We start from the raw sequence: 23,209 nt of genomic DNA on the forward strand, positions 1-23,209 counted from the left end.
ATCAAATTTTTTTTACTTCACATCTCACGGCACACACAAATCCATGCACCTGTAACTAATCTCGTCAAGGTTGATCTTACATTTTTGGATTGGGGACTATGGTGGGCGTAAGCATGGTCCTTGGTATGACCCGTCTCCTGGAGAACCCTTGACCTTGCATCATGAAGCATCACATAGTCACTACAACAAAAAGAGGGGTTAGTGACAGTTATAGAATAGGCTTCCATGCTTATATCCTTTGCTTCGACTCCAATTCAATAGCAATAGCACCTCATCCGGACCAACATATTTGTCAAGCAACGATCCGATCTCTAGGCATCATGCTAAAAGGTCTAAGCATCATACCTTGTCGCACCACAAATTCCCAAACCTGGCACCTATTTATGCCATTCATTTAATGGGATCCTAGTACTCATTCTACCCATCACAGGGTGTGGACTGATTCTCCCCACTACCTCATGCTGCCCATCACAGGGTGTGGACTGATTCTCCCCACTACCTCATGCTGAAGGATTCACACCACTTCCACAGCCAACAAAGACCTAGCATGAAGAACCTCTACATCACCTATCACTTTCCATGCCATTGCTTGCCATCAAGGTTGCCCAAATCTTCCCATCACCTTGCCTTGCATCTAGCTATGCATCAATATCAAACTATACCACTTAACCTCAATATATCTTGGACCATCCACACGATCCACTTCTGAAGAGTAGCTTCACCACCACTGACTTGGGTGACGCAAGGGCACGGTCACCATTAGAAAAGGGGGTATGTTAACCACTGGATTGATTAACATGGTTTCACCCACCCAACCTACAGTAGAACGCTTCACCATATAACTTGGTCAAACGTACACTTAACTTTTGTAAGGTAAAACATATAAAACAGTCTTATCATACTTAATGTCAAATAGTGAAAGCCTACGGACTTTGTGTATGTAGTTGCTTAAGACTAGTAATAGAGGCCAAACCATTTTTAAGTTTGGCTAGCCTAGTGTGAAAACTAATCACTTATATATAAGTCATTTTTTACAATAAGCAATGGACAACGAAATGTCACAATGTTAACCCTTAGACTAGAAAGCATGTGCCTTTCTACTAGGGATCCATTAAGGACTAATAAAATTGCAATCATTGTGAGCCCTAATTGATGAAGAGAGCTGCCTAGCGTAAAATGAGGATTAAAGATGTGCATGGATAGACTAGGTGCTTGTTTCCAAGACTGACCTTCAGGAATGACAAGATGGGAAACAATGGAGATATTATGAAGCAAGAAATGTCAGCAACAGTTTATGTGATGAGAAAATGCAAATTGGACAAGAAGGGTGCCATAAGAGTGCCTCCACATAAGTGGTTTCCCTAAAAATAATTTATTCGAGATTGTTAATGTAACATTTGGAAGCTTCGTGGAAGAATCGGTAACTTCAATGCTCAGAATTCAGCAATATTCACGACAAATATAATGCACAATACTGAAGAAGATGTGCAGAAAATAGAGAGAGAGAGAGAGAGAGAGAGAGAGAGAGAGAGAGAGAGAGAGAGAGAGGGAGAAGAGGACATAGTATTACTTGCAATAGTTTTCTTGTAAGCTCTCTTTCTTCCCTCTTCTTGCTTGCTTACATGTTATTGAATCTTGCTTGTTTATTGGATACATGCTAGATAGGTTTGATTGTAGGCCTTCTTCTTGCATTAGATTCTTCTTCTTCCCCACCTTTTGTGAGAGAGAACTACCGTGAAGACAAATCTCTTATTAAAACCATCAAGGCATAGAGAGCTCTCCCTTGTCCTCCTTGGCAAGGAGCATTTCGGTGTGACAACGAAGTGAGCATGTGATGGAAAAGCTAGCACACCCACAACAAGAAGTTGCATTTGTGACTCAAAGGCAAGACCCAACGACACATGCTTGACAAGGCTAAGGTAAGATCTTGACTTGAATACTTGTGTTTCTTGTTCCTCATCCAAACAGAGAAGAATTGGAATTGGGTTTCATAGATAAGACTCTTCTATAATGAATTCATAACGGAGAGTGGGACTCTTGATTACGCTGTGTGCACTTGTTGCGTGTACAGATGAAAACTTGTTGCTAGGGTATAGCAAAAAAGAAATGTCTCGTTTGTCGTAGCTACGGTTGTTGGATTGCTAGTTGGTAGTCATGGTCTACTTGAGATAAACCCACCTCAAGATCGACAGCATATGTTTGAAACATTGTGGCATCCGTGACATGATTTGATTGCTTCTTGTGAGAGCGAATCTTAAGGTTCGAGATCCTACCCTCACTCCTTCACATTGGAGCTACATCCAAAAATAAGATGATTCTCTTCTACATAAAATTTAAGGCACTATTGATAGAGTTGGTTGTTGGTGAATCTAGAGCTTAGAGAACTATTGGCAGCTCTTATTTCTAGGTGTTATGTTGTTCCTCCACTCACGTTTGTGTTTCATTGACCCATTTCTTCTCAAAACCTCCTCACTTGTTGTTGAGGTGGATCCGAAGGAGTCTATTCATCTTAACAAGGACACACTGTTGAGTGCTAGTCATTTGCTGGCATTGAAGACTTGGTGGGTTTGAGGCAATGTGATTTGACGCGCTACAGTTAACTGTATTGGTATTTCTAATAATTAGTCCAAATCGAGTTTGCATCCACTAAAGTCCATAGTGTTTCTTGTGCATATCTTAAAATGATTTCATACAAGATTTTTTTTTATGTTGCTATTGTTGCCAAGCTCATGCCTTTAAGCTCATGTATATGAATTCGTGTATCCAAGTTTACATATGCAAGTTCATGCCTCTAGGCTCACATCTGTAGGCTTATAGATGCAGGTTCACATGTGTAAGTTCATGTGTATAGATTCGTGTGTCCAAGTTCATGTCTCTAGACTCACATCTGCAAGTTCATGTGCTTTTTGTATGAACTCGGCTCACGTACTTTTCTTATAAGAAATAAGCCTACTTAGGACACGAAAATCTAGAATTGTACCTGTCTCGCAAGGTTGGTGTGTAATTATTGGATATGTGTACTTTAATTTCTCTAATAATTATAAAGGACACGAATTTTTTCTTGAAATTTATAGCTCATACAAGTTGTATGACAAGAAAATCTTTCTAAGAACATGTATAGATGTGTTCATGCAAATCTTATGGTGGCAATAATAATCAATTCGTACAATGTTCGATATATGTACCTATAGTACACGTCTTTAAGCTCACGTCTACATGTTCACGTGTCACGACTCATGACTCACGGGTCCAAGCTCCCAACTCAAGTGTCCAAGCTCACGACCATAGACTCATGTGTCTAAACTTATGTCTTTTCATGCGAGAATGTGTACTCCTATCTCTTAGTTTTTTAAGAGAATGTGGGGGAGAGAGAGAGATTGAGTTCAAACACACATACACAAGAGAGTGCAAGACGACACAAGAGATGGCTAATTTTTCTTCTATCTTCTTCTCTTGTTTACAACAACATAACTAAAAGATAAGAGTATATACATAAAAGGAAAGTACTCTCCTACAACATATAAAGTGGTCAATCTATAGTGTGAACCCGACTATATGAGCTAGCACTATAACTATGCCATAACTCTAGTACTCCAAAGTGGTTGTTGTCACACTCATCCTATCATCCACTGGTGGCAGCATATCGACTATAACCTCACGAACCCCATGAGCGGAAGTTATCACCCAAGTGGGTCATCAATGTCCGCGTAGCACTAGTTGGCTCGATATCTCAACACTCCCCCGCGAGCTCAAATCCACACACTGCATTCTAAGTAAGATCCTAACCTAGAGCTTCTTTGTGCCCAATGCCTTCGTGAAGATGTCAGCCATCTGATCCTCTATGCTAACATATACCAGATCTACATCACCTGTTAGAACCTTCTCCCTCACAAAGTGATAGTGCACCTCAATGTGCTTCGTTCTAGCATGGTATACCATGTTACTAGCCAACTATATGCTACTCAAAATGACAACTGCATTGTCCACAAGCTTACCCATATCACCAAGTAGCTTCTAAAACCAAGCTACCTCTCATAAGCTACTATTATAGAAGCACCTCTGTACTCTACCTATGTATTGCTTCTTACTGCTCCAACTCATATCAGCACTCCCAAATGAGAACATAAAACCATTGGTAGATCTCCTATCTGCAACACTACCAGTCCAATCAGCATCTGTGTACCCATGTAGTTGTATCTCTACACCAGCCTCATAAAAAAGTCCATAATTAATTGTAGACTTCATGTACCTGAGAATTCGTCTGGCTGCATCCAAGTGTAGCTTCCTAGGGACCTGCATAAACTAACTCACAAGTCCAACAGCATAACTTAAGTCTGGTGTCTTGTAATGGTCATGTAGATCAAGCTACTCACTATGCACTTGTATGTAGTAGGGTCCTCCAAAAACTCACAGGAAAACTTTGTATTTTGCTCCAATGGCACTGAAATAGGCTTAGGGCCTTTCATACCATACTTGGACAACATGTTTAAGCCATATTACCTCTGCAATAACAAAATGACATGAGGTGATATCACCACCTCTATGCCCAAGAAATACCGCAGCTCACCCAAATCCTTTATCTTAAACTTTTGCTTCAAAATCCTCTTGACATCATGTGTGTCAATGTCACTATCACTAGTGATAAGTTATCTACATAGATGACTAATAGCATGATCCCTCTGTCTTTTTTCACATAAAGTGAAAAAAGATCTTGTTTGACCATGCTCTGAGTGCCTGCTTCAAGCCATACAAGACTTTACATAATATGCACAAGATCCGGGTGTGCATCACTTTCATAACCTGGTGGCTACATCATGTAAACTTCTTCTTGCAAATCACCATGCAAGAAGGCATTCTTTACATCTATCTGATGTAAACACCAACCCTTTGCTGCAGCCATAGGAACGACAGCTCTCACAGTTGTCATTCTTGCAACTTGACTAAATGTCTCTTCATAGTCAATGCCATAAGTATGTGCATAGCCTTTGGCCACCAATCTTGCCTTTACCCGCTCACTAAACCATCTGCGTTATGCTTGACTTTATACACCCACTTACATCCAATTGCCTTCTTTTCCTTAGGCAAAGGCACTAACTCCCATGTTGCATTTGTATCCAATGTTGCCATCTCCTCATTCATGGCATCTTCCCATTTCTTATTTCTAAGTGCCTACTCAAAACAAGTGGGCTCTAATTCATGTATTGCTTTAACCATGTACGCATAATGATGGGCTGTATATTCATCATATCTCAACCTGTCAACATGGTACCTAACCCTCGACTTGCGTTCACCTGGATCTCTGCCAGGTGTCCTCAAAACAGCTCTCATCCTCCTTACACTAGGAGTAACCACAAATGGAATGCCAAGCTTCTCATCATCAAGGCTCTGCTCAAAGCCACTAGAGTCACCATCCACATATGAGTGACCTGCTGACTTATCAGGCACAAAGGGTTGATCTACCTTTTCCTTTTTGTTGTGTACCTACATCTGTCTCCTCAACCTGCCTGACCATGGGCTAACATTGGATCCACTACTAGAGGACTCTCGAGGTCCACTAAGCATTTGTGGATGCTGCTCTACGTGTGGTGCAACATCAGCACTTCTTACATCTGCATCTTGTTGCATTCACTGCTCTGCTGGTGCATGCTAGGTACTCATCTCGTCAAAAATAACATCTCTACTTACTCGCATCTCACGAGTGGTAGGGTTATAACATCTATAACCTTTTTTCTCCATAGTATAACTAATAAAGATGCATTTCTTTGCCTTTGAATCCAACTTTGTTCTCACTTTATCAGGAACATGCACATATACAATACACCCGAACACTTTTAAGTGAGACACATCCAATCTTGTGCGTGTAAACTTCTGTTCAGGCATCATACCATGAACAGCTGCAGTGGGTATCCTATTCATAATGTACACACAACAGTTGCTATTGCTTTTGCCCAAAAATTATGTGGCAGATTCTTTTCAGCCATCAAGGCACGTACCACTTCAGCAATGTGCTTGTTTTTTCTTTCTGCAATACCATTCTATTGTGGAGTGTACTTACATGTAAACTATCTCTTGATTCCCTGCTTCCTCAGAAAATCATTGAAAAAATATTCTCCCTCCCATCTGATCTCAGGCATTTCATTTGCATACCTTTTTCTTTCTTGACTAAGGCTTTCAATCTCTAAAAGTGAGCAAACACCTCACTTTTCTTCTTCATGAAGTAAACCTACACTTTCCTAGTGTGGCAATTATTACAGTCTTGATCGGTCTCCATATATCTGAATGTATGGCATCTAATGGTCTTGCACTGACATGCTTTTCATATGGGAAAGCATGTTTGGCCTGCTTACCAAGCTGGCATGCTTCACATATTTTATGCATACCATCAACCTTAAACTTTAGCAAACCTACAACAATATTTTGGGCCTACATTGCATGGACTTCAGTCGGTGTAAATTCATATGACCAATGTGCTTGTGCCATACGTCAATATCTACAATGACACATGTTCTATGTGCAAACAAGCTGCCTTTACTTCAGGCATATTTACATCCAAAGTAAACATCTTGTCTTTTCTGTTACCCTTTACAACCAAGCAACACTGATTTTTGAAGTCTTTTACAAAACATCCTTGAGGATTAAACCTCACGTGTAGACCTTGCTCAATCATCTATCCAACAAAAACTAGGTTCTTTGTAATATTTGGAACATAAAGTATATCTACCAAATACTTAATTTTGCCATCTTGCATAGACGATGGTACTTTATCAACATGCGCAATGGGATGCGCAGTATCATCACATGTTTCTATATAACCTGGTTTTCTAATTTTTTGCATGTCTCTAAACCACTCAGTATGAGTGATCATGTGGTTAGAGGCACCAAAATCCACATACCATGTATCTTGAGATATTGAGATCTTGAGATCTTGACACATCTCCTGTTATGAAACTGAGCATGTGCTGCATCACAAACAGTTGCTCACTTTTGTCATCACAAACAGTTGCTCACTTCTGTCATCACCTCCATGCTTACTAAATGATGCATAGTTGCCTTGCTGTAACTTTCCACTTTTAATGTCATTCTGATTTTTATAATATTTCTTTTCCATGTGCCTTGGTTTTTCACAAATAATAGCACTCCCAGATTTCAACTAGAGATAATTCTCAACCAGAACTTCTTGAAACTATCGAAAATATCTTACAGTGACAGAGAAGGGAGACCGAGATGCACTCGAAATGAAATTTTAGCCAAAAAAATCACAATACAAAGTACTACACACTACACAGGCACCTCCAAGCCAGCGAAGATATCTCCTCAATCGAAGATATGTAGCTCCCAAAGCTACAGAGAAGACCGTGTTGTACCTAAACCAAGAAGGAAAAGAGATGGTGATACTCTTACCCGTGTACCGCTTCCTTCTTGGCTTGTTATTGCCTCTTGCTTGCCTCCTTAGCTCTCACACGAACCGAAGCTCTTATACCATAAAGAGAATGAGAGAGAACTTGTGTTCTTTGCAAGCAAACATATACGCACACACAAAAGAGTGCAAGACACGAGAGATGAATAGCTAAATTTTCTTTTATCTTCTTCACTTCTCTACAACAACATAACTAAATGATAAGAGTACATACATAAAGGAAAAGTACTCTCCTACAACATACAAAGTGGTAAGTCTATAGTGTAAACCCGACTATATAAGCTGGCACTATAACTATGCCATAACTCTAGTACTCCAAAATGGCAGTCACACAATCTATCAACCATAATCTCACCAACCATGCCAGTGACATAAGTGCGAAAGCTATAACCGAGGCGAGTTATCATTGTCCATTGTAACACTAATTGAGCTCGATATCTCAACTACAGTTTTTTTGTGTTACTTGAAATTTTCTTGATTTAATGAGATATAATTAATAATCTTAATCATAATTAATAATTTATCTTATTTTATTATTATTTAAAAATTTATCAATTTAATGAGATGTAATTCATAGTCTTAATCATAATTAATAGTTATGATACAAGTAATTTCGTATTTTTTATTACTTAACATGCTTTTATCTAATGATTCTAACAATGTACAAAAATTAACAATCCCACTCTACATTTCAATGCTCGTGTTTTTAAGGTGGATTTTACTCCTAATCACAATTACTAAGCTAATCCTTGACTCAAAGTAATGAAATCTATGATCCTTGGACTTCAATTTATCCAAAACACCAAAGATTCATGGTTTTTCTTTACCACATACAAAAATAGAATACTCTAATACAAAATAAACTTCAAATCAAAATCAAATACAACAACTAAACACATCCAATGGCTCTAAAACCAGAAGTTTTTTGGAGCGTGACCTTTTCAACATTAGACAATACTGGGTAATCCAAATAGCTTGAAATGGACAAAAAAAACAGAGCTAAGCCCTAGGCTAGTCCCCGACTACAGCACCAAATATGTTCAAATCAAGAGCTTAACTCAGTCTTGCCGAACCATGCGCCGGTAAGTCTTATCTTTGAGCTATAAATGCAACTTCCCAATGTGAGTGCTAGCTCGTCCATTGCGTCCTCACTCTTGTCACATCAAAATGCTCCTTGCCAAAGGAGTGAAGGAAGAGCTCTTAGTGTCTAGATGGAGACAAGAAGAGATGTCCTTCACGATGGTTCTCACTCAAAAGACGGAAAAAGAAGAAGCAAATGAAAAACAAGCATCCATCAAGCATGTAAGATATGAATAGCATGCAAGCAAGTAAGAAGATGGAAGAAACAGAGCTCATAAGAAAACTATTGCAAGGGAATGATTATCCTTTGCTGATGGTTGAAAACGATTTATATACAAAAGACTAGTTTTTCACATTAGGTTGGCTAAACTTCAAAATGTTACCTCTATTACTAGTCAAAAATAGTTTTTCACATTAGGCTGGCCAAACGTCAAAATCATACCTCTATTCCTAGTCAAAAGAAACAATGTACACTTAGTCCATAGGCTTTCCCTATTTGACATTATGCGCATAATAAGGCCGCTTTATGTATTCCAGCATCGTCTTACAAAAGATAAGTGCCCGTTTGCAAGGGTAAAATGGCAAAGCGCCTTACGGTAGGTTGGGTGAGTGAACCCATGTTAACCAACGGAGTGGTTAACAAGATTCTACTGAGAGGTTTTGCCAAGGTTTCGATGCATTTTCGGCACGCTAAAATCAAGTTTTTTGCCATCTCCAAGTACAAAATAGAAGTCAAATAACTTTGAAAAATGTCCCTTGTCAAAGGAGTTCATAGGCATTCCATGACGGAACTGGGATCTTTGTCTCCACTGAATGCCACTTTGTGTTTAATCTTTCTACTTCCAAAGCGTCCACCAGTTTTCTTCATTGCATCTCATAAGCCTTCTACTTCCAAAGCATCCACCAGTTTTCTCCATTGCATCTCACAACTTACATTCTCAAAGTACCTCATAGTTGCCACCATAGACATTGGCATCTATTTAAATGGTGTATCTAGAACCATTGACCCTCTGGCATACACATGCAAAGCCCTGGAATGTGGATAACTTTTCTTTTCTTGTTCGTACTCAGCACGGCCATAAACCAAGGAAACTTCGAATTTAAGCACAGGCCTTGGGGGAAACCCTCAGCCCTCACCACTAGGCTACACACCCATGGGAAGGTGTTTAACTTTTGTTCGTATGAAATACGTAACATTTTTTGGGCTTAGTTTTGTTTCATACCACTAAAAGAGATTAGTTTTGTTTCATACCACTAAAAGAGATTAAATACGTAACATTTTTTGGGCTTAGTTTTGTTTCATACCACTAAAAGAGATTAGGGAAGGAAAAGCAGCCAAGTGACACTATCAGAGTTCGCTTAACACCATTTATTTGGTTTAACAGCACCAATCTTCATAAATTTAGCCTGCAAGATTCTTTCTACAGATTATGGTTTTGCACCGCCATCACCGGTAATGTCATCTTCTCTTCCTTCGTCCCACGGCAGTTCATGCCGTGGTTTGTTATACTTTTCTCTCAGCTGCTTGATTGGAATGAAGTCTCCAGCAGAATCCATCCCATAAAACAGAAAGGAAACGTAGGGATGCTCAAAATGGTCCTGCACATATACCAAACCCAGCCGTATTATTGCTGGGCAAAAGTAAGTCTGAAAAGAGCTTCAGCACAAACACCAAAATAGTGAGGAATGCCAAAAGATGATTACCTTGTTAGGTTCTTTAAGGGGCATCAAATTTTCTTCAGCAACTGAAGCAAACCATAACTATTTATAAGAGTTGCAAGAAAGACACAAATTTCAAAAAATAAAAATTAGGATAATTCCAGGACACATCAATAGATTTCTGAACTGCTACTTGGCAGCATAATATATAATCCAATACACTACACAAACTTTTTGTCATGTTCGCACATTTAAATTTCAGAAACAATATTGCGCATACAGAAGAATCTCTACATTGTACTCAGCATTAGAGACTAAAAATGGGCATGTTTCAGGCCAGACTGCCCATCGGAGCTCTCACCACTCTGCCAGACCAAGTGGTGTTCCACCCCCAGTAGTTCAGAGACCTCTGGATCTTGGACAGCTCCTCCGCAAAGCTCTTAATCTAGAATCTGCACCAAGCTTGACTAGTCCTCCAGATACGATGATGAGACCTCAAAGTCTTTCCTGGGGAAATTTCTCTATGTTCTCTCAAGAGCTACAGGCAGAGCCTCGCACCATAACACGTTGACTTCAGCACAGGGCAAAGCATCCATCCAATGGACAGACTTAATGGATTGCCTACACACCCATGCTAATGATTCTACCCCCAAATGCACTGCCACTTTTAATCATCCTCACTTTGGCACAGGGAAAAGCATCCATCCAATAGACTTCCTTGATGGATCGCCTACACACCCATGCTAATGATCCAAATGCACTGCCATTTCTCATCATTTAAAGCATCTACAAAGCACATGGTGACTTTGGTAGTGTCCAGAAACACTTCCCTAGCCATGCCCAGACTTTAAAGTCACTCGGTATGTGTGGACTATGTAGAGCATGCAGCTACAGTCACTACAGTGGGAAGATGGTGTTGCAGGTAGACAGAGAGATCCACTTCCTGATGAGTCAGGAGCACCATCTCAATGCCAGTCGCAGGTTCACAGCAGTTAATCGATTGACTCCAATACGCTGATCCCAGGCACCACACAATGGCTTATATTACATGGCGGGTATTAGCGCATATGTAACATGCAGAAGCTCTGGGAGTCTTCTTTCAGCCCTAAACACCATCCTGGAACATGCTTGATGCAAAACACAAATAGAAGATAGAGAACAGAGAGAGATAGCTATGTATTCAGTATATTCATAATCATAGCAGCCAGGTACGGGACGGGACGTATAATACGGCAAAGTATAATACGCGTATTATACGTCTTTTTCGCGGGGCCAAAATAAAAAACGCCGTTTTTTTTAAAATAAAAAACACTAGTTTAATTACATTTGGTCGAGACGAGAGAGAGAGAGAGAGAGAGAGAGAATTAATTAAATAAAAAACGCCGTGTGTGTGTGTAGATAGTATGTAATATGTATTGAGACGAGAGAGAGAGAGAGAGAGAGAGAGAGAGTTATGTTGCTGCCTTGGGGGCCTGAGCAAGGGTGGGTGGGGAAAGGGGGCCGACCAACACAGCGAGGAAGCAGAGATGAGAGAGAGAGAGAGAGAGTACGAGCAAGGGTGGGTGGGGAAAGGGAGCCGACCAACACAGCGAGGAAGCAGAGATGAGAGAGAGAGAGAGAGAGAGTACCGTACCGTGTGAGGTTGGGCGTGCAGGTTCGGGAAGCGACAGCGCACCAGAGCGCACGCGGATCCCAAAAAAGCCCAGGCATAACGTTAAACGTTAGCCTGGCAAATTTTTTAATTAAAAAAAAACCTCACGTTTTTTTTCAAAAGGACGTTTTTTATTCAAAAAAACGTCCCGTCGAGTATTTTTTATAAAAAACGCGTTTTATAGCTGCTATGTTCATAATGTACAAAAAGGCAGTAGAAGTCTTGCAGCCATAGGCTGCCTCCTCATAAGGTAGAAATACCTAGTCTGGTCCTAAATCTATGACCCAATCCCAAGGAAGGATTGAATGAATACAACGATGAGCAGCACATGCCTTAAATAGGCCTTGGAATTGCCAAGTGGATTGGCCGACCTGCTGTCGGCCAGGTCCTAGACAAATTCATGTATTCTTGCTGCAGCTGACTGGTGTTATTCCCATTCATGGACTGGCCGACAGCCTCCTTTGTCCTCCACCAATCCTTCCCTACCTATACAAGCAACATATGCTCCAAAATTTGGTTTTGACCTGGTTCTTCATCTTGTTGCCCCTTCAGGATTAGTCTTGGGATCAGCCTGCACACGTGACATCCCCCTCTGCTCTAAACTTAATGAAGGAATTCCAAATTCTATTCTTGAATGACTGTCATCATCCCATTGTCTATTCACGGAGTCCCTTCTTGACAATCTTTTCACTGAAAACCCTGCCCGGTCTTCAAATCCACTCCAACTTTGATGAAGATCTATGCATCTGTTCCATCCTGTCCCCTATCCTTCAAAGCGCTGTCCCTGAACACTTTCTCTAGTCTTCTTTTCGTGGGTGTTGAGTCTGGCACTATCACTCCACCCCTTGGAGGATCCTCCTCCCTTGGAACTGTTGCCGGAAAGAATTTCTTGGTATGCCCCAAGTGGCACCCGACTTACAAGACTACCATTCCCCGTGGGTCTTGTGGAACACCACCAACCAACCTCCTAGGAACTTCGTCCATGTCTTGTGTTTCTCTCCTTGGACTGTGCACCTTCATCTGGGACTGAATTACTATTTAGCCTTGCTGAGCCTGATGCTCTGATACCAATGTAACATGTGGAAGCTCTAGGAGTCTTCTTTCAGCCCTAAACACCATCCTCGAACAGGCTTGATGTAAAACGTAAACAGAAGATAGCGAGGAGAGAGAGAGAGCTAAGTATTTAGTATATTCATAATGTACAAAAAGGAAGTACAAGTCTTGCAGCCATAGGCTGCCTCTTCATAAGGTAGAAATACCTAGTCTAGTCCTAAATCTATGACCCAATCCCAAGGAGGGATTGAATGAATAAAACGATAAACAACACATGCCTTAAATAGGCCTTGGAATTGCCTAATGGATTGGCCAACCTGCTGTTGGCCCTGTCCTGGACAAATTCATGTATTCTTGCTGCAACCGATTGGTCTTATTCCCATTCATGCACTGGCCAACAGCCTCCTTTGTCCTCCACCAATCCTTCCCTGCCCATACCAGCAACGTATGCTCCAAAATATGGTGATGATCTGGTTCTTTATCTTGTTGCCCCTTCCGGATTAGTCTTGGGATCAGCCTGCACATATCTTGCACATGACAGCATAAGCTTCCTCAAGGTCTCTACCCCCAAACTCACCCAGTGATATTACGTCCTTCTAGATACCCCCTCTTGACAGACTTTATACATAGGGCCATTTGCTCTAAGTGTAGAAGTAGTTGTAGGTTACTGGTGTGACCTTGGGTTTCTGTTAGGTCTTCCATGGCATTAATCGTCTTATTAACACCTGCACTTGACCAGTAGCTTTATTATGGGTACAGCGGCCAGTTGCCGATGGCATGATAAAGCCTAGGCACCCCAATGTCACAGCCTTTGCAATAGCCCCAGAAGCACAACAGGTCTAGCAGAAAACTCACGTCTGTCCACATAGAACACCACAGTACTCTCCTCATCTTGCAGGGTGCAGTTCCCAGGGTGATGGGACCAGTCCCACACTTCTTTACGAGGAGAATGGCACTAGCCTGGCACTTCGCCAAGACTTTCATAAAGACAGTTATGAAGCTGGACACATACCTATCTTTCTTAGGCATCTAAAGTCCTGGATTATTCCTATCCGGAGGTGCAGACGGGATGACATGCTACTGCAGGCCCACAATGTGGTTCTTCCCCCCACCCCCTTATATAATATCTCCTAGAGAAACTAGCCAGGTAGGGGGTTTCCTCCTCCTTTTCAATTGCATCTTTTTCCTACAAACAGAAGAATCTTTTCTTTTTCTTTTTCTTTTTTTTAAAAAGGACATGGGTAAGCTTCACAAGGAAATCCTACACATGCACGTACCATAGACAACCAGTAAGTTTGGCACTGCCCTCATATCTACAAGTACCTGCACATCAATAGTGCTATTAAAACCCTTTGAGACTGTGTAGATTCATACAAGCACAAAACAACTACCCTCACTTAGTATGCTTGACACAACCAACATGACACAAATGCTCACTATTCTTCATACAAGCACTAAACAACCACCCTCACTTATTACACTTGACACAACCAACATTATTCTTTCTGGACACATGTTCTCACTATTGGTTATTAGAAACAAATAACAAATGAATGATTGCAACTCTGCTATGAATCATTTTTTAAAAAGCAACACAGCACATACATAGCAGAAGTCAATCATTTTAAAGCAGTTCTACTGGTTGATTGTCCAAATACTTGAGTTCAGAAGAGAGATCAAAGCTGAGATGTCGTAGAAACACCACTTGATCAGGCAATGCCTACCATTGAAGTATGATTAATGAAGGTTTTGGATATGCAAGGCTTATTTTGACGTCTCCTATCTACTGTTAGGGAGAAAAGGGCACATTTTCACGTCCCAAGGTTATGATTGCCCTACATATGTACAAAACGTTTCCTAAAGGTTTGAAACTTACGAAATGACTTCACAAAACGCCTAAGACTTATGTTCCTCCAAAACACCACATCGGTGTTTAAAGCATGGTTAAACCAAAAATCCACATTCTTTTTAGAAATGGTTAATTAGCCTAACCTTCAACCTTGGCCAGATTGACAACAAGAATTTGAACTAGAGATGAACCAAACGAGTTAGTTGTCACTCACATAATCATTGTAACGAGTTAGTCGCAGAACTCTAGGTTGGCCTTTATAAGGATGCACTTCATTCTGATAAGAGATAATACTGCACTTCATTACGGAGGACGACTGCATGCAGCCAAAGGCACCATTAATTGCCTCAAAAGCGGCCAGGAATCTCTTGATTTCCAGCCTTCTTCTATTGTATGACAAGAAAACTTTGGGGGTTGGTCCAGTACTAGAGCCGCCTTTATATGGAAAGCATGCAAGGCTATCAGATGTAGGCCAATGACATAGTTACTAGGAATTTCAGAAACGCCTAATTTGAAACGGGTTTCAGAAATGTTAGAAGTTTCATATTGTTTTGAAACGGCAAAAAAAAGTTTCAAACAAAAATACATATATCTATATCTATATATATATATATATATATATATATATATATATATATATATATATATATATATACCTAGATGAATCCAGGAACATGCCCAAATTCACCTTTTACGAACGTGCATGTTATATACTCATGGTAGTCAACCCACAATGAAACCGGCCTGAGGCGGGCGGTGAAACAAACACTCGCACATAAAACACTTCAACGCCATTGAGGACCTAGAAAAAGGAAAACAAACAAGGGGAGCTAGAGTGCTCCTGCAAACAGTACACGGACACCAATTGGCCCCAAATCGCAGTGGGGCCCCTTGCGGTATTTCTTTAATTGAATATAAGAGCTTTGATTACAATATAAGGCTGGTAATTCAGCCGTCCTAGTAGAACTCCTGAAGCCTGCAAAGAACCTACATCTGGCTTCTTGTCCACACGGCATCCACAAATAAATCTAGCCATTGTTCACATCGAAAGACTCTTCTCACATTGAGTCTACATACAGAAGCTTTCTCCCATGATCAAGGCTGCCACAACCATCCATAGCCTCTCACACTATGAACAGCATCACACCGTGACACATCCAGTGCTTCTGCATCACAACACAGACTCCCAAACTGTCTCTCAAAAGAGAACTCGTATCACAGCACAGCATACCATACAGTCGACACACCTGTACAAACCCTCTCTACCTTCCAAGGGTACTATCCATCTCTGTCATGGATCCCTGTCCCCTGTCCAATCAGTAGCAAGACTATACCAAACATGTGTCCATTCCTGTACCTTCTGCCTGCATGTGACCTATCTCCTGGAGAAACCCAAAAACATGTCTCTTCGAGAAAACCTACGACCTGTTTCCACATGAAACCCTTAGGCCTGTTTCCCTTTGAAACTTCTGTCATGTTTCCATACATCTAGTTACCTGTTCCCTCATGAAACATCTGGCAACATAGAGATACCCATAACTGTAGGTCCCACTGTTCCTTTCTAGCAGGAAGAAAACAATCTGCTCCATGAGCACGCAGCCATGCGAGCTTGCATCACTCCCATGCCAAGAAACATAACCACAAGACCTGTACTTGCAGTCAAAAACCCAAGCACATAGCTGAATTTGCAACCAAACAAAAACAGCCCATAAACTGTCCCAAAACAGTCCTGAACCAAAAGCAAAGAGAAGCTGAAAGTTCCATCAGTTGAACGCCATCGACATGATGTCTATGTTCATGGAAAAACCAGCCCTTGTTCACCTTTCAGTCAAGGGGGAGAGAGAGAGAGAGAGAGAGAGAGAGAGAGAGAGAGAGAGCGGTACTGGCTGTCCCCACATGTACGCCCTTGTTTCTCCTACAGTCCCCTCTTTCCAAGAGAGCATCTCATGCCCTGATTACCTGCGCAGCTTTTCACTAGGAAAGGGGAGAGTCCCACGCTCAGATCAGCCACTGCCCAACTGTCCTCTCTTCCACGCTGCCGTCTTGTACCTGCAGTTCATGCCTTTGTGTCCAACTCTGCCTGTATGGACAGCAGCGCAGCCAGCCAGCCAATCTGCAGTCCAGCCCACCTGTTGGCATGGGAAAGAGAGAGGGCACACCCAGTTCTGTGCGCCTGCAGTCCTGCCTGCAAGAAACGCAGCCCTGCAGCCCCTGCCTGTATGCGCCTCTTTTTCAGAAAACTCTCCACGCACAGCAGCCTGTATGCGCCTGTTTTCTGTCCTGTCCGTACAGCTGTCCGTACAGTCGTACAGACCTGCATGGATACTCCTGTGCGCAGCCAGCATGCAGTTCACCTACTCCCCCATGAAAAGCACATGCGCCTCATCAAGAGATAGGCGCCTCTTTTGCCTGGCAGCCCCTCTTTTACCAAAAAGCTCACACGTGGCCCCAAAATAGCATAAGGGCCACGTCTTTCTTTAATGAAGGGCTTTATAATGACTTTTAAAGGTTTTTAAACCTTTTAAGCTAAAATCTCTTTGCCCCCTTTCACACATGGGGTTATCCACACATGGGCTCCCTTTTTGACTCCAACCTGATGCCATTCACACTGTCCACCATGTCCCCGTGCACATCTGCATCTTGTCCGGAGAAAAACACAGGGTCATGACACACAAGACTATATAACTATCAACTCCATTATGCATAGTATGGACTAGATACTATGACATCTCCACTAACGTCATCAGTGCCCAATAGTGGGTGTAGAGCTTTGTATCAAGATATGCTCTCACACACGCACTCCACACACACACACACACACACACACACAAGAGCATATATTCACACAAAGCCCTTCATACCGAGTTTCTGTCAAACCTCCGGAGATGCAGGGCAGACTTAGCCATAATGAAGCCTAGCACTAAGGGAAGTAGCAAATAGAAAGAATTAGTACAACAAATAAGTAGTTGATAGGGCAAATGCACCGCTAAAAATAGAAAGAATAAGCACAACTCAGACGAAAACTTCACAATGTGAAATCTGCATGTCCGCTAATACGGCTGAATTATATACCTAGATGAATCCAGGAACATGCCCAAATTCACCTTTTACAAACATGCATGTTATATACTCATGGTAGTCAACCCACAAGCCTATATAACTATCAACTCCATTATGCATAGTATGGACTAGATACTACAGTTGCCAGGCGTTTCATGAAACGTGTTTCATAAATGTTTCATTCATTTTCCAGAAGTTTCAAAAACGTTTCATACAAAAAGGGGGGGTACAGGCCTCAAAATTTATATATAGGTTTACAATATGTTAAAAATATGTTGCCTTCCCTGCAAAACAATATTAAACATGCATCATTTACACATTAAAACATGTTTACAAGCTAAAACTAAAGAATCTGGGTGACCCGGTTAAAGTGGGCACCCAACTGAGTCACTGACCAATTGGCATAAATAAATTGGCAACATCAAGAATCAAGATCTGGATTTCATCATCAATAATGGCACTCAAAGTGATCACAAAAAGTTTGAAAAAAAGTAAACTGAAGTCTGAAATACACAAAGTAAAGCATGTTGAAGCCTGAAAGATGCAATCATGCATGAATGATGACAAATAGAAAACTAGAGGAGCTTGATAGCCCCAAAGACTAGTGTCCTCAATATGGAGTGTGGGCACTGCCAACTGGGCACTCAATCCTCAACATCCTCGATGTCCTCATCAGTACTCTCCTCGATAGACTCAATGTCACTCTCAGAAGAGGATGATGCTGGCTCAGCTGCCGCCACTCGTCTCAACTGCTGCACTAGTCCTAGCACTTCATGATAATGCTACTGTAGATGCTCGTGTGTCATGAGCTTGTGCCATCAACTCCTCATACAACATGGCATATATGTGGCACTCCTCATGAGGAATCTCTGGGACATCTTTCATCTTCTCAATGTCAATTTTATCGACATTGACTTGACGAGGCTCTATCGGATTGCCCGACTGCTCAATTAGGTGGAGATTGCAATGGCAATACACCAACCGCTCCAACTGAGCAGTAGACAACCTGTTTCTCTTCTTTGTATGGAAGAGGGCCCATGTGCTCCAGTTCCTCTCAGCAGGACCGGAACTGCAATCCTATGAGAGGACTCAAATGGCGAGGTGTTTCTGCCATTAAAATACAGAAACTTTGTAAGTACAGGGTACTAAAGTCCAAGTATAATCATCATTGATCAATGTATTATGTAAATAATAGACTTGTCTTTTAGAGTTGTACTCACCAAGTGAGGGCTACTGATCCCATACTTCTCGCACCATGAGACTGGCTAAATTTGTCTCTCGCATGCATGCAGTCTGTCTACCAAATGTGTTGCTGGCATTCCGATACACTAGCCGCTCATCCTCCAAGCGTCTCATGAGCTCCATGTCTCCTCCTCTCCATTTCTGAATGTAATCTTGCCATCCATCTTCCAACTCTTCATTAATATACTGGGCCTCACTACGCCAGAGAGGGTGCACTATGTGGGCAACTGCGCGGATTGGTCTATGGAACCAATCCCACCGGTCATTCCAAACCCATCGAATGTCCTCAACCCTGAAAATTAGCCATGAATGATCAAAGCTATTAGCTCACTCCTACAGGCTACGATAGATCATAGTACAATACAACTTACAAGTTACAACAAGAAGGCAAGTAGTTGGAAGTTCAATACCTTTCATCTGTCAAGAGAGTGCATCGGTTAAGAGCCTCTCCAATCCGGTCCATGAACTCGTACAAGAGTCCAAGAGTGCTGCCCTCCATGTCATTGATGAGAAGAACACTATAGATTGGTTGAAGAGCTCTCAATAAAGCCTCTACCTCCTTCCACCAATCTTCTTGCATCACTCTACGTGCAAAAGCAACTGCCTTCGGGTGCTCATGGTCCTCCCAGCTCATCCACTCTCGACTAACCACTATGCGCATGAGTCCCTGTCAAACTCTCACTACCCTCTCAACCACAATGAACATATATACAAAACCTAGTTTGTGAGGGCTTCAAAAGCTCAAGGTCACTATTGGCGCACGAAACATTGCCAAGACCTTGGGCCTCTTGGTAACAAACTTCACCAAGCTACGCGCACTGTCAAAGATGTCAGCAATCCACCTAATCTTGGCAAGATCTTCAATGAGCAAGTCTAGGCTATGGGATACACATGGAGTCCATACAATCTGCGGGAACTCATCCTCTAGCATCCGTCCCATAGAGACACAGTTGCTACCATTATCAGTGACCACTTGCACTATGTTTTGTGGGCCTATCTCCATGATAGCCTCGCAGAGGTGTGACCATATAAATGCTCCTTTCACCACTGTCCCAGGCATAGATGCATCAATGGCACGCAAAAACATAGTGCCCTTGCAAGAGAACACCAAAATATTGTACACATTCCTTGCGTATATCTGACCACCCGTCACATAACAATGTGCAACCATAGTTGCTCCAAGTGGCTTTTAATGGCTCCATCTCCACCTCCACTGCTTGTTGCTCTCTTCTGAGCTCTTTAGTACGCAAGGTCTCATAGGAGGGTCCCTCCCACTCACATCCAATGCGGCTGATTGCCCTCATGGCCTTTTTCCATCGTGGTGTGCGCACAATGTGAAAAGACAAAGCACATTGGATGACAAGCCTAGTGAGTTCCCTAGTTGCATCTTTAATTGCTTGATTTTGCATGCTTGCTTTTGCATGCTTGCTCTTTTTAGAGAGGCTCTGGGTGCTGCGACAAAAGGGATTCGTGTTGCCGTGGGAGTGGAACTACCAGCATCCCCAAATCTTGCTTGGCTCTGTGCATCTTCCTCTGAACCCAACCGTGTTCTCTTTGATGCCTCACATGTATCCTCACTAACCCCGATATCCTCAAGCACAGGCCCACAACTGCGTCTTGCCAGTTGTTGTCTTTTTCATTCTTGTAGCTCGGCTTTGATGTTTGCAGGCACAAGTTTGCATGCACCAATGCCTTCCCCGGTTAAACCTGTGAAATGGGCCTTAACACGGATTATGGACCCTCCTGAACAAACCTCGCAAAAATCGCGTTTCCACTTTTGTGTGCCTGAACCACCATATTTAGATATGGGAGTGACATAAGTCCACGTGGCATCCTTAGTGCGAGGCATCTTGACAAAAGCAGGGCTAGATTGGCACCCTGGCATGAAAACCCCTAAATTTCAAAATCTGTGTGTTTTTTACAAAATCGAAGAAAAAAAGCACAAATCAGCACAACCAACCTGAGAGTTGGCGAGCACGGAACCTCGGAAGTGCGGAAGGAGCTGATTTGTGCAAGGCAAGAGCTCCTTCAATCAATTTCCCAGTTGCCTATAGACGTTTTTTCGAAAAACATGCTCTCTGGATAGAAAACGTTGAAAAACGTAAGTTTTCCCAAGCAGCATGAAAGAAACGCGTTTCATTCCAATGAAACGTTTCGTTTCATTCAGATGGAATGAAATGCGTTTCATTGCAACACTAATCCCCACTAACATCATCAGTGCCTAATAGTGGGTGTAGAACTTTGTATCAAGATATGCTCTCACACACGCACTCCACACACACACACACACATAAGAGCATATATTCACACAAAGCCCTTCATACTGAATATATAGAATGTTCTATTGTACATTCTATATATATATATATATAGAATGTACAACAGTACACGAAATAAGTGTTTAGGCCTTAGCCTATTTCAGCAAGTAGAATACTTGAAAAACATGACTCAAGAGAAAACACATTGGATTCATTATTATTCAATGTAAACAATGATTCAATGCTAAAAAACAACAGCAGCTTCACGAAGCTTGTGAGGGTGGACATCAGTTGTGACCAGTCGGCCAATCGTAAACAAGCAACAGCAACGCGAGTCAGGAGTCGGAATGGATGCGCAAACAAGCTCCTTATATGTGTGCCACAAACGAAAAGTCGGCGCAAGCGATAAGACGTTTTTTTTTTTGGGAGAAAACAAATCGGATAAGAAACACGGTTCATTCAACGAAACTTTTACGAAACGTTTCAATCCGTTTCATACCAACTGAAACACGTTTCGCTGCTACTATGGCCAACGGGACATCCCGTTATATATGATCCGCTCATGCATGGCTACCATGCCTAAAAAATGCCTCCCATACATAGTAACATGTCCTACATCTTAGGATGTCCTCTATAGTCCCATCTCATATATCTAGGATTCCACTTCTCACGAATGACCCTTCACTCCCTTTTTTTGGAGTCTAGGTAGCCACACCTACTTCCCAACCTCACTAGTTCAATGTGTGGATTGTTGCCATCACCACTACCCAAGAATATCTTCACCATTATACCTTTGTTCTGTAGCGATACCCGTACGTGGGCCTCTCTATTCAGTTTTTATGTATCCTCTTCCACAAGATCGGTTTTTACCCGGAGGTGAGACCTGGAGCTTTTTCAGTACAAGCTACGACACCTCACTATTCTCCTTGCACACCCACACCCTCTCCAATACCCAAGAGTCCCAGCTTGACGCCAGGACCTGCCAGTCCCCCACAATATACTCAATGGTGTATTGTTGGTCCTCCTTTGGTAGCCTCGCCCCACGACCTTATTCCACAATGGCTTCGACTCACCCTTTGGGCGATTGCTACTCACCAAGGTGCAACAGCATGATCACGTTCCTTCCACTACCATGGCGAAAGAACAAAAGCATGAGCCGGTCCTCTCCCCATGGGAATAGGGTATGTAGACACAGATGGCGGACATACAGGCACACTTACACTCTTTGGCGACTCTTGCCTCTCAGATGCAATAGCTGCAGTGTGTTCTTTCAAAACCGTCCAGCTCCCAAGCTTCTGTCAAGACACCTACTCCGGCCAATGACGACATTCTCACCCCTTACTTCTGTCGAGACTCAAGACACCTGTTTTGAAAGTCAAGCTAATCACACTAAAAAGCTTAACGTTAAACCCTCAGAACCTTATAATGGCCAACATAATAAATGAACAATTGACTAATGGCGGTTCAGAATCAACTTATATTTTGAAATTTTAACCCCACCAACAAGAAGAAGGTTAAGTTTAAGAACAAGGCAATAGGAGGAAGCACCTCCTACACAAAGAAGAACTTCAAAGGTATAAAGTGTTCCTTATGTGGAAGGAGCAATCATGCAGAGGACTGCTACTCAAAAAAACCATGCAAACATTGTGGAAAAAATAACCACAACGAGAAGAATTGCTTTCACTAAAAGGCAGAAGAAAATATCATGGAGGAATATTTATTGTCATGATGATTGGACTTTCTAAAGTCCCAGTTGTGTCTTGTTTTTCAGTTGTGTTGTGTATTGTTTTCTATCGTGTGTATGTGACATGATCCTATCCTTTACACAGTATGAGGCAATCCCTTGAGAGAAGGTTTGTTGGGAATCAAGGTCTTACCTATTTGTGTGTGTGTTTGTCCTAGGGAGTGGTAATGTGGAAGTGTGTATGTATTTGCATATG

The 23,209-nt window shown here is 41.9% G+C and overlaps 1 protein-coding gene across 4 annotated transcripts in view; it reads right to left on the minus strand.

Annotated features, from left to right (window-relative positions):
• Positions 1 to 9,534: 9,534 nt before the first annotated feature.
• Positions 9,535 to 23,209, minus strand: part of LOC147627148 (uvrB/uvrC motif-containing protein) — a 56,589-nt gene continuing 42,914 nt past the window's right edge. Inside the window, exons 7-9 of one of the 4 annotated variants that reach the window (XM_086815773.1) lie at positions 14,138 to 14,183; positions 10,202 to 10,242; positions 9,535 to 10,096 (exon numbers count right to left, since the gene is read on the minus strand). In XM_086815773.1, coding sequence (XP_086671899.1) covers positions 9,926 to 10,096; positions 10,202 to 10,242; positions 14,138 to 14,183 — 258 coding nt within the window. In that variant the 3' untranslated portion in view covers positions 9,535 to 9,925. Of the gene's footprint in view, positions 10,097 to 10,201; positions 10,259 to 14,137; positions 14,184 to 23,209 lie in introns of all 4 variants that reach the window. The other 3 variants (XM_086815771.1, XM_086815772.1, XM_086815770.1) reach the window with 3 other exon arrangements.

This window comes from Cibotium barometz, chromosome 21 (genome assembly GCF_041138505.1).
Source record: "Cibotium barometz isolate CiBa-2024 chromosome 21, ASM4113850v1, whole genome shotgun sequence".
In the NCBI taxonomy this organism is placed as follows: Eukaryota; Viridiplantae; Streptophyta; class Polypodiopsida; order Cyatheales; family Cibotiaceae; genus Cibotium; species Cibotium barometz.